General features: G+C 49.5%; 1 protein-coding gene across 3 annotated transcripts; it reads right to left on the bottom strand.

Annotated features, from left to right (window-relative positions):
- Positions 1-4652: 4652 nt before the first annotated feature.
- GCC1 (GRIP and coiled-coil domain containing 1) lies at positions 4653-12384 on the bottom strand. 3 transcript variants are annotated; one of them, XM_045027325.1, is made up of 3 exons: positions 12125-12384; positions 10523-11608; positions 4653-6415 (listed from the first exon to the last, which is right to left on the bottom strand). In XM_045027325.1, exons 2-3 carry the CDS (start codon positions 11567-11569, stop codon positions 5111-5113), a joined length of 2352 nt encoding a protein of 783 aa, XP_044883260.1. In that variant the 5' UTR covers positions 11570-11608; positions 12125-12384; the 3' UTR covers positions 4653-5110. The 3 variants fall into 3 exon arrangements, with proteins under 3 accessions (XP_044883260.1, XP_044883279.1, XP_044883269.1); XM_045027344.1 differs by lacking the exon at positions 12125-12384 and adding an exon at positions 12087-12105; XM_045027334.1 differs by lacking the exon at positions 12125-12384 and adding an exon at positions 11973-12080.

The following is a 12384-nucleotide window of genomic DNA, read 5'->3' as shown; positions in this document are numbered from 1 at the left end:
ACACACCCATGGGGTAAGCTCAGTGGCACTCAGAACGGCTCTAGTCAGTGGCAGCCTGAGCAGTAAAATTGCCAGTCTGGAGACCCCCCTCGCCCATTCTAACTCTGGGCCTTATTCTGCCCGACATGCTGAGTGGAACCTTACTTTGTGAATAGTCCTATTGGTTTCAAAGGTGCTACTCAACGGAAGGTTGGCCAAAGTGGGACCATGGAGATTAGGGGAAGCAGACTCCTCCTTCAGACCTCTCAGCAGGGTCCATAGCAGTAACTACCTGCACTTCTTAGGGTATGTCTACTACCCGCCGGATCAGCAATCAATCCAGCAGGGGTCGATTTATCGCATCTACTCTAGACGCGATAAATCAACACCCAAGCGCTCTCTCATTGACTCCTGTACTCCATCGCTGTGATAGGCACAGGCGGAGTCGACGGGGGAGTGGCAGCAGTCGACTCAGCACAGGGAAGACACCACGGTAAGTCGATCTAAGTACCTCAACCTCAGCTATGTTATTCATGTAGCTGAAGTTGCGTAACTAAAATAGTTCTCCCCCCTCCCCCCCCGCCAGCATAGACCAGGCCTTAAGAGAGATGAGACACACAAGGCTGAATTCTGCTCCCCGTTACACTGCTAGCAACCTGGAGTGACTCCACTAGACTTCAACACAATAGCAAAAGTCTGATCCCACATTTCATTGAAGAAACTCACTCAGGCCCCATCCTTTCCGCTCATGTTCCCAGCAGCCCGACATCCAGTGAAGTGGAGGTACCCAGCCCCTCTTCTCCTGGCACCATCTGATGAAGTGTTTACTCCTTGGTTTTTCGGTCCCTTTCCAAGGTTTCCAGCAGGCACAGAATCTGCCTGTGGAGTTTTCTTTTCTTCTGCGAGTTTGCTGGGGGAGCAAATGGCAGTGGAGGACTGAGGTTTTCCATTTAATAATCAGTTTCTGGAATGGAATGGAAAGACCCTTATGCATCACCAAGTCAGATGCTTCCCTTTGTGGTTGGCAAAGTGATCACCACAACAGCAGTCTGCCAGCATCTGTTATTCACTGGCCAGCCCAATGTTGACTAATACATGCTGGTTAGCATACAAATATATATCATAGTAATCATATGTATTATCAGCACCATATATACATATTGTACATGATGTTAGTGTGTGTGTGTGTGTGTATATTATACACACACAAAGCACCAATAATGTAATAGTGATAGAACCTAATCTGGTCTGTATCATAATCCTGTTCACTTATGCTAAGGATAATACCTGGCATTTGCTGAAGTCAGCATTTGGCACAAGCTGATAGGAAACTTGTCAAAATTAAGACACATTCGTTCTCTGTCATGGTACAAGCTAGGGAAGGACCTTCATGGATCAGTACATGGAATGCTAATGTTCAGAACAAAGCTAAGGAAGGAACAGAACAAGAAGTTAGGGAACTGGAACAAACTGATGGGTTGGATTTTAGTGTCGCATAAAGAAATGGATAACTTGTAAAGAAGCAAATAGCAGCAGCCGAAACCTGTAACTTAAGGAGCACAACTTCTGCATAAGATTAAGGTACCATCGCTGCATGCGACTACTCTTTGGAGACTGGTATGGTCTAGAAACTTTTTCCTGTATCGCATTAATAACCCAATGTTGATCATTTGGTCTTGAGTATATTTCAAACGAAATAAACCAAAGTGTGGTCAAGCAACTGACTATACAATTTATCAACACTGATTGCCATGGAGGAGAGGGGCTGCTCGCACAGCACTTTGAAAGAGTAAAACACTATGTACAGGAGGCTATTAAATTTCACTGCTCATGCTCTCCATAACTCCCCCACACTCGTTACAGCTGTCACTCAGAAAGCTTTTTCTCCCAAGAAATCTTTGCTGAGACACTGCTCTCATCTGACTGCAGCTGGAAAGCCCTGCATAACTCATGGGCCTGGTCAGAGCCACTTCCTTGAAGAAGATCCCAATGCAACATTGTGCCGATTCCAACGAAAGTGCCTAGGAACCCTAGCTAAGCAAAGAACATGTTCTTCAGCACTCGAGCAAACAGCACGTATGTTATGCTGACGCAATTGAGTCCACTTGGCAGCTGTGGCCTGGAAGCATTAAGGGCTGCTCCTCCAACTTTGCAGCATACTGCCAGCCTGCAAGGGCAAGCATGACTGCCTAGATACTCAGCACCACATCCCTGCAGCACTGCCTGGGTTGTGTGCCAGGGAAAGAAGTCTCCCCCAAGGCTGTAGAGCAACAACTCCAGCTGATTAAATTAAACCATCTACTTCCTGTCCCAGTTCCAGGGCTCACCAGTGGAATGGAAACCCAGCAGGAACACCACACGACAAAGTGCCAGGAAGGAAGCTTAAAACAAGGTCAAATGTATGTGCTTGCAAACAGGCCCGTCTGTCCTGTGGCTGCAGAACTGGGCTCCAGAATCTCAGCAGTCATTACAAACAAAAAACCCCCCTGAAAACATGAATGGAGTGTAACCAGTACAGGGCTAGGTTCTAGAGTCTACAAGCAGCCTCCAACAGCAGCTCTGAAAGGTGTGAACTGCCCTGTTCGTTTCAATGTGGTGCTGGTGATTCCAAAACGTAATGGTAGTTTAAACGTCAATCCTATTTTACTGTTGAGCATGTTAGCAAAAGATCCAGCAAGCGTGATTATCACAGGCCCAAAGTTCCCCCTCACAGTTTTGCAGGTGGGGAGTTACTAAGTAGATTCATAATTTTTGTATGTAAATTGTTAAAATCCTCCATTTTTAAATTTAAATGAGACTGCCACAGAGTCTCCAGAGCGCCATAGAGCCCTGGCAGCTTAGGGCCAGCTTGTTGGGAGTTGTTTATAACCAAGCCAGCGTTTACACTCACAGCCTCTGCTGAGGACGTCCAAGTGCTTTACAAACGCTCCTGTGAGATAGGAGAGTCCGATCAAAGTGTCCATCTGGGAACAGGCCCCAAATCCCTGACTCTCCAGATTGATCCTTGTGTAACCTGATCAAAACTCGGTTTAATGATGCAAGATTTGAGGCCAATAATTATCCACCAGATCTGTGTGTAAACTGAGACAGGCTCTGATATACCTATACAACAAGGGCATCAGTGGTTAAATTCAAAGCTGAATGATGGGGAGGGAAGCTAGAACTTTAGCCGTGTTACCACCACAGACTAGAGGGTGCCGCCTTGTGATCTGGGTGTGCCAATGCACTATGGAAAGGAAAGTGTTAGCTTCATACATTTGGGTACCCAGACAGCCTCTATGCTTTCCCCCCAGAAAGGCAAAGCTACCCACAGGAAAAGGAAAGGGAACTTGTTGAAAGCTCGATTCCTGTCTACTCTCACGCCTGTCACGTCGGTATTCATTGCCGGGGGTGGGGGGAGAGGAGAATGAAAAGAGACAGGGGTTAAGGCAATCTGCTCCCCTGCTAGTTCAGCACAGAGAAATACAGGCTTGACCGTGTGGGACTTGCATGTGAAGAGGCTTCTACTTCCTAACCAGGCCAGCCACGGGGTAGTTGTCCCTTACTCCCAAGTGAGAGCCAAGGATGTCCCTTTCAATAGCTCAGCCTCTGCAGCACACTCAGGCAAGGAAAAAGGACTGGGTCACATTCCCACTGGATATGCACCATGGAAAGCAGGGGTTTTGCACACACAGACTCCACCTTCCATGGCAATCCAGAAAGACATGGGTTTTCCACAGACAGGATAGACCAGGACCCAGCCCCCTTGGCGGTGTTGCAGCGCTAGGCTGGTGCATGTTATATAACACAAATGGGATCAGAAGGTGCAGAGACATACACGAGGAAGCAATGGTACCAATACACTTCGCGTCAGACTACCCTTCTCACCCAGCCAGCAGACTCCAATGCTCAGAACCCACAGCCTGATCTTCTGCCCAACCCCTTCCCTGCCTGGCTTGTTAGAGGCCAGTCCTGCAGCCCTTACTGAAATGAGTAGTGCTGCTGTCGTCTCGGGCGAGTCAAAGCCTCACATTGGGCGGTGTAGCAGCCATCAGTCTTGCCGAAGGGCTCCTGGGCACAGCCAGAAGGGATAGTAATGCTACTGTTTCCAATGCTATATTTGCAGTGGCCCACCAGAGAATGGTATTTCCGACCTCTGGCTGCTAATCTCAGTTAATCCTGGAGAAGTTTTGGCAGAACCTCTGGATTAAAGTGATAGTGGGCCAAGCCCACACACACACACACACACAGGTACTTTACTGCAAATCATATTTCCCCAGTGAGCTACTGGGTTCTCTCTGCTCAACAGACTGGCTTTCCCACACCCTTCACTGCTTCTTCCAACTTCTTCAACAGTTGTGCTCCCCCCTGAAAAATTCTGAACAAAGAGCTAGTCTAAGAATATCCAGGATGGTGGACAAGCCCCAGAAAGCCTAAAATGATTGCTGGAGGTCAGCTTGCCATTGCAATCCCAGGCTTTCGTCACCACCTTCCTGGGATCTAACACATTAACACTGGATTCCCCTTTGCCCACGAAGGTTAGAAACTCAGATCTAACTTGATGAGACGGGCACGTTGTCCTTTTTGTTTTAGAAATGGCATGGAGCCATTACTCAGCCCCTTGGTTCCCATACTTGGCAAAGCAATTCAGGGTTTTTTTAAATGCTAAGTGATTAGATCACAGCGCTGCCCAATCGGTTAAGTGCTTTTCCTTTTATTTTTAGGCCATGAGCCCATTTGGGGTTTTAAGACCCAAGCAAGTGAACTAACTTAGTAAGTTCTCCCCACTCTATACCTGACAGGTTTAAAAAAAAAAAAAAAGGAAGGAAGGAACATTTGATTAAAAAAAAAATATATTGATCTCCTCAGTGGGGAGCTCTTTCTATGAAGTCTTAACCCCAAGTGAATTCTTGTGGCATAGAAAGTTGTGGTCCTAGTGGAATTACTGAGATGACAATTTGTTTTTTGGCCTAGTGCTAATTTCACGAGTTTAAAAGCTCAGTACTCTGCTGAAGGCTCCTGTGCCCTTGACACATGATGGACACAATTAAGTGCAGAGGTCCTGGGAAGGATGGTTAGTTCTTCTCATACAGTTAGAAATCAGGAACATGTCACCATAGAAGTAAAGTAGTTATGAGCAGGACCCGGGTTCTCATCTCTTCCCAGAAAGCCACCAACTGCTGTTAGCTGAATGTCTCATAATAACCTGCTTCTCCTCTGGACTGAAGTGCAGTATAGTCAATATGGCAGTTAGAGTTTGCTGACGGCCCAGTGAGTCCGGTAAGGTCAAGAACCGATAGACAATGTTCTTGAGATATTCCAGGTTGGCTCCCTCTCTGCTCTTATCCCTTAAGTTCTTCTGGATATGGTCTTGAAGGGTGGATACCTCTTCCCTATGCTTCTCTTCCTCAACCAAAAGTCTCTCCTGGAGCTGGTGAACTTCCTTCTCCAGTTTGTGCTTCTGCTTCCTTAAGGCTACAATGTCTACCTCTTTCCGGGCCAGCTGCTCTGCATATAGAAAGAAAGTGGGCTCATTGGTGGCAGCAAGATGCAGAGCCTGGGTGAGGTTCTCAGAAGAGATTGCACCCATTAAATCATCACCGCTAATGTCACTCCCTGGTGCTAGGTAGTTTTTGGATCCTTGAAGTCCGTAAGGTATGGCTAGAGACCTCAACTGCTCCAGCTCTTGGTCCTTTTCCGACAGCACAGCCAGAGCTCTGTCCCGCTGCTTGTGCATCTCTTCCTCCAGCTTTAGTGCCCTTTCCCTGTAATCCAGCTGGCATTTCTCTAGGTCCTGTCTGTGGACCTGCTGAAGGTGGGACACCTCTTGCTTCTTGGCTTCCATTTCTTGCTTGTGTTGCTTTTCCATCTCCTCACAGGAGAGCCGAAGTGCAACGTATTTCTCCTTCAGCTCAGCCAGCTGTTCCTGGGTGTCCTCTAGCTCTTTGGCCAGGTTGCCATCTTTGGCTGACTTGTTCTTGAGGACCACTTGTGCTCTCATCTTGTACCTTTCAAATTCCTCCTTCAGTTGCTTCAGCTCTTGCTGGTAATACAGAGCAGTAGCCTTCTCCCCATCCCCAGCCTCAGTGCCCTTTGGCAGCTCCAGCTCACAGAGCTTCTCTATGTCCAGGGCGGGCTGACTCTTCTTGGCTGCCATCTGCAGCAGCTTCTTCAGCTTCTCCATTTTGTCTTTCAGAACGTTAACATCCAGGCTGGCTTCCTCAATGTGAATGTCCATTGGGGATCGGCTGGAAGCAGCGATGGCCAGAGTCTTGTTTTCCAGGTCTAACTGCACAATGCGGTCCTTTAGTTTCTGAATGGTCATTTGGTCTTTTTGTTTGGCTTTTTCGTAAGTGCCAAGCAGCTCTGACACCTCAGAGACCTGGCTCTCCAAGCTGGCCACTCGGCGCTCCTCCATCTGGGCATGCTGACGGAGCTGCTCTTCTGCCTGTGCAGTCTGGAAACAAAAGGAGCACAGACAGGTTACACGTCTGTTTTGTTTTACCCTGGAAATTTGTGGCAGGAATTAACCTCGGTCTCCTGAAACCCAAGCTAGTACCCTAGCCACCAGGCCATCCTTCCTCTCTCACAATCAGGTCTGGGCCATTACACAGCAAGTCTGGCCCATATTTAAAGGACAAATAAACAAAGGATCAAATGAAACAAGAAACAATTTTCTATTTGCATTCCCCATTCTCAAGCAAGAAGTGCTGCTATGCCACACCGGCACTGGCAACGAGAAGCATGCCAGCGCTGGATCTCTTAAGGCCCTGTTTTTCTTATGGGATTTCTCAAAACCTGGGTGTAATCTAAAGGATGCAGTAGACGCAACTGCACTGGGTACAACTGCAGCATCTTGCAGAGCTAGAATCATAGCCAAATTCAAGTAATCTTCTCCACTAGTCAGACTCCCCTGGGAAATCCTCTTATTAGAGGCCATTTTCCAAGGACAAGCTCACAGAGCAGGGCCGCCCAGAGGGGAGGGGCAATTTGCCCCAGGCCCTGGGCCCCACAGGGGCCCCCACGAGAATGTCGGAGGCTCCCCCACCCACCTATCCCCCGGTGCCTCAGCGCACCACGTCCAGGAGCGGCCCTGGACAGAGCTAAAGCGGCCTGGCTCCAGCGGGGCCTGAGCTCCTCCCACTCTGAGCTGTGTGCTAAGGGGGTGGGGCCTGAGCTCCTCCCGCTCGGAGACGTGTGGTAAGGGGGCGGAGCTGCAGCTGAGCAGCGGGAGCTCGGGTCCCGTGGAGCCAGGCCGCTGCAGCGCTGACTAGGGCCGTTCTTGGACGTGGCATGCTGAGGCTCTGGGAGAAGGGGGAGGCGGGGATAAGTGGCATGGTAAAGAGGCCGAGGGGGCGGGGGCAGAGGAGTTCGATAAAGGGCAGGGAGTCCTGGGGACAGTCAGGGCACAGGGAGGGGGCAGAGGTTCGGGGGGTGGGGACGGTCAGGGGACAGGGGTTGGATGGTGGGTGTTCCGGGGGTCTGTCAGGAATCGGCGGGGGGGGAGGGGGAGAGGTGGATAGGGGTCAGAGCAGTCAGGGCACAGGAAGTGGGGGGTTCCTGGGGGGTGGGGTCCCGGGGGAGCAGTCAGGGGACAAGGAGCAGGATGGGTCGGGGATTCTGAGAGGGCAGCCGGGGGGCAGGAAGTGGGTGGGGGTCGGATGGGGGCAGAGCCAGGCTGATTAGGGAAGGGAATGCTGTGCCTCCCCAAAGCTCATTCAGCAGTTTGAGGCTTGCAGACAGCTATTTAACACAAAGATCCAAGCTGTTATCTTTTCCCTTAGGGCTACCATCCCTTTCACGTCTCGAATGCCAAATTATAGTCTACATTTAATTTCAGTGCCATAGGGAGATTCCCGCCAGGGGAGGGGAGCTTCATTAAAATTAGCCACTTTAGATTAACAGCGATAGAGCCAAGAGAGCCATAGGGCAGGGATCACATGAGAAGAGCAATATTCTACACCACCTACCTGCTTCCCAACCCTTCCAAGGGAGACCCCCTTCCCCTGCATTCCCCAAGGCTCCAGAGGGGTTAATTCAGTGGTTCTCAGACTTTTGTACTGGTGACCCCTTTCACACAGCAAACCTCTGAGTGTGAAACCCCCCTAATAAATAAAAACCACTTTTTTATATATTTAACACTATTATAAATGCTGGAGGCAAAGCGGGGTTCGAGGTGGAGCTCACAACCCCCAGTAATAACCTTGTGACCCCATGAGAAGGCCCGACCCCCAGTTTGAGAACCCCTGAGTTAATTTAATTTTAGCACCCTGTGTCCCTTCACATGCATGTGCTATTTTGAGCATTTCAGTTTTCACAACATAGGCTCATCCCAGATTCCGGAACAAGCTCAAATGCTCAGTTCGTGGCGTATGTACATAAGCTATACTAAAGACAAACCCACAGTAACCATCTCCAGTTTGTGAGGGATCCCATGGAGCCAGTCTCTAGGAAACAGATTAAATTAATGGAGGTTAAGTCCATTAATGGCTATTAGCCAGGAAGGGTAAGGAATGGTGTCCCTAGCCTCTGTTTGTCAGAGGGTGGTGATGGACGGCAGGAGAGAGCTCACTTGATCATTGCCTGTTAGGTTCATTCCCTCTGGGGCACCTGGCATTGGCCACTGTCAGTAGACAGATACTGGGCTAGATGGACCTTTAGTCTGACCCAGTATGGCCATTCTTATGTTCTAAGCTAAATGAACCCAAAGTTATGGAGATGGCTATGAGTCAAGGAAACCAGCAGAGTATCAGAAACCTGGAAAAATCTCTGACTGCATGTGCTCAGGCATTTGGTCACAAGCTAAGGTGGTTCAAAACATTTGGATTTTTTTTTTTAAAAGCAGTATTTTTTTGTTTCTTTAAACAATCAAACACAGCAAGCAGCAAATATTTGGCTACACACTTCTGAAACCCCAAACCATGTTCAGGTTTTGGCAGACTAATTTCAGCTTTTCAATTAAAAAAACCACAACAAATTTTGAAGGAAAGCAGACATTGTCCGTGATTTTTTTCTGCTTTTTAAAAACCCTTAGTTTTCGATCCAAAAAAAGTTTTGATGGAAAATATTTGTCCAACCCTTTTGATGAGCTTTAGTGCCTTTTAGCACTAGCTGATGCTGAGAACCAGTGATACCTTGTAAAGGTGACTTGAAAAGTTTTCTCAAAACTGGGTTTGTGCCGAGATGTGGAAGGTTTTTAAATGTTTATTTTTCCCAGGGCAACCCAAGGGGGGGGGGGGCAAGTGGGGCAATTTGCCCTGGGCCCCGCAGGGCCCCCCCCCGAGAATACAGTATTCTATAGTATGGCAACTTTTTTTTATGGAAGGGGCCCCTGAAATTGTTTTGCCCCAGGTCCCCCGAATCCTCTGGGCGGCCCTGCCACAGAGGAGTGCGAGACCAGAGATAAAATGAAATTAATGCCCATGTGTTATCTGGCGGAAGGAATTTTCTAGACATTTCCAAATCCAGAGGGGAAGAAAGAATTCTGGAATGTTAAGAGGAGGAGTTGGAGATTTTATTCTGGAATTCTTTTAGCAGCAAATCCAATTACTGAAGATGATTTCTATCCCCTCTTTAATCTGGGTTCATCTACTCATCGCTCTCTCCTCCGTATCCCTGGTTTCTGCCCTTCTCTCTCCCTACCTGCACATGACAGGCCTTTGCCCTGTTGTTCCCCCCGCCAGCCAAACTTCACAGAGAGTGATCACAAAGGGGCTCAACAGCAGAGCTTCCCCAGGAATACCATGAAACTTACAAGGACGGCACAAGACACATCAGTTTCACGTTGCTCCCACCAACATTGAGGAGCAATTGCCAATGGCAGCATAAGATTATTCTCAATGGAACAGACAATGGTCCTTGTAGTCTGATATTTGGCTGCCAAGGAAGGTGTGAAACTGTCAAAATGCATCTCATTGTGCATGCGGCACAGTACCAAGAAAAGAGGAAAGATTTTTTCATGACCCCAGCTGGTGATCAGCTCAGCCCCTGAAGCTGAAGGGTTAAAAGCCCTTCTCATTTCACTTTATCTTACTGAATTATTTACCTCAGCATCCATTGATAGGGAGTTCTGCTGATTTACAAAACATTACATTAAAATTATTTCTATAATAATTTCCATTTACACCGCTCTTTCACTGCAGGATCTTGAAAAGTTTTACAAAAGTACAATCACAGGAACTGCCACAATGGCTCAGAACAGTGTTCTATCCACTCCAGTATCTGGTCTCGGACAGTGGCCAGGATAACATGATTCTGAAGGTGGTGTAAGAAACTCTATAATGGACAATTATGGCATACCTGTTCATAAAAGAAGTTTCTTCCTACTCCCACTGGTTAGTGGTTGACTTTTGCCCTGAAGCATGGCAGTTTGTATCCTTATTAAGAAGTTATTCCTTCTAGTGGAACAGTAGATTTTTTTTTTAAATCTCTCTTATTTATGGTCCTATGAAGATGCAGGATTTATGTCAACCCAAACTCACTACAAATCTCTATGTACTCACTATTGGTCTCTTCCTATACAAGATGTTGGCTAGTGCACCCTGGTGTACAAACAGAGAATTACCTTTCTCATCTCTTGCAGCAGCTGTGCTTGAAAGTGACTCTTGAGGCTGGACATCTCATCCTGCAGCTCCTGCAGCCGGGGGTCTGGCTTGCGGTTTTCTTCCTGCACAGCCTGCAGTTCTCTCTTCAGCTCCTCCACCACCCTGCTCAGCTGCTTAGTCTGCAGTTCAGACTCTTCCACACGGTCAGCCACGTACACCCTTCCAGCCAGTGCTTCCCTGGTCTCCTCCAGCTTTAGCTCCACATCCTGGCGCAAGGTCCTCTCATTTTGCAGCAGCTTCTGTAGCTCCCGCAGCATAACGGCATGGTCACTCTGCTCCTGGGCCCGGTCATGTTGCTGTGTGATTAGACGAGCTTTGGTCTCTGCCAGCTGCTCTTGGACACACTTCATCTCTGCCTCCAACTTGCTCCTCTCTTCCTCAGCCTTTTTGCTGGCCTCATCCAGGTCCTGCTTCATTTTTTTCTTGTCTGCTAGGTATGAGGCTTCCATGCGTGATTTCTCTTGGGTAACTGTAGCCAGGGAGCTGGTCAAGGTGGCCAGCTGAGTCTTCAGCTGGAGCACCCTTTTGTCAGCCTCATTAGCAGCGGCGGGCACATCCCCACTGCCAGTGCTGACGCCACTCTCTGATCCACTCGCCTCCTCCGATTTCATAAGGGAAGCCCCAGCTGTAGTTCTCTCATCTTCTATCCCCAGTTCACCCTTGGCACTGGTCAAGCTGGCAGCAGTGTCCACACTTGTAGCTGTCCCCATGCTGTCTTCGCTATGAACAGAACTCCTGTCATCAGCAGAGTCAGCAAAGGAAACATTGGAGCTGGCAACATCTTCAAGGTGAGCTCCACTCAGGCCAACGTCTGTCTCATGAGACACGGACAACACTTTTAAGCTAGCTTCCAAGGCTTCCTTTTCCTTGAGCAAGCTCTTGTAGGCTCTAACAACATCCTTCAGGCGAGTCTGGTACTGAAGAAGCTGTTTCTTCTGAGATTCAATAGTTTCCAAAAGATCTTTTTTGCTAGGGCCGCCCCCAAAGTTCATGCCAAACTTCTCCATGGCTGCTCAGCAGCGGTTCAACTTCGCTGCTCACGCAACCTGAAAGGAGAGGGAGAAAAAACATGAGTGAAGGCTACACAAATAGCTTTAGCAAGTCTTAAAACAGATGAGCGCAGGCTACTCTATGAGGCCACAATGCTGAGCTCGCTCCAGCCACATGGAGCTCAGGGGCTAACAAATCTGCAGAGCAGCAGCAGCCCAGGGCACGACGGCAGCCTGAGGCGCAACACACACATCAGAAGGCTCTGAACGCCAGCGAACTCTCCTCCTCGGGAGAAGGCGCAGCCTGGTCACAGGACTGGGGAGCTGGGGACTCCAGTTCTGTCACCGACTCCATGGCGAAGTCCCTCCCCCCTCGCTCGGTACCTCACTTCACCCGCCTGTAAAAGGGGCTAACACCCACCGCTCGGAGCGGCTGCGCGGCCTGGGAGCGCGGCTCAGAGCCGCCAGGGCCTCGCCCCCGCCAGGCCTGCACCCCGCGCGGGTCCCCGCCCCGGCCGTAGGGCCCCGGGGCCACCTCACACCCTGACCCCAGCCAAGGGCGTTTCTCCTCACCCGGATCCCCACCTCCGGCTCCGTCCGACCGTCACCACGCATGCGCGTATCCCATAGGTCCCAGCCCTCGCGCCTGCGCGTATCCCATTGTTCCCGGCTCACGCGCCTCGCGCCTGCGCGTTCCGCACCGCTTCCTCCCAAAGCGCGTGCGCGTAGGACGCTGGTTCCCCAGCATATTGCTTGCTGCTCATGCGCGAATCCCCGTGGCTCCCTGCTAACGCATGCGCATATCTCGTAATCCCGGTCCAACACTCGCCGCG

This window comes from Mauremys mutica, chromosome 1 (genome assembly GCF_020497125.1).
Source record: "Mauremys mutica isolate MM-2020 ecotype Southern chromosome 1, ASM2049712v1, whole genome shotgun sequence".
Lineage (NCBI taxonomy): Eukaryota > Metazoa > Chordata > Testudines > Geoemydidae > Mauremys > Mauremys mutica.
The sequence above is the reverse complement of the archived record's forward strand: the minus strand, read 5'-3'. Positions and strand labels throughout refer to the sequence as shown.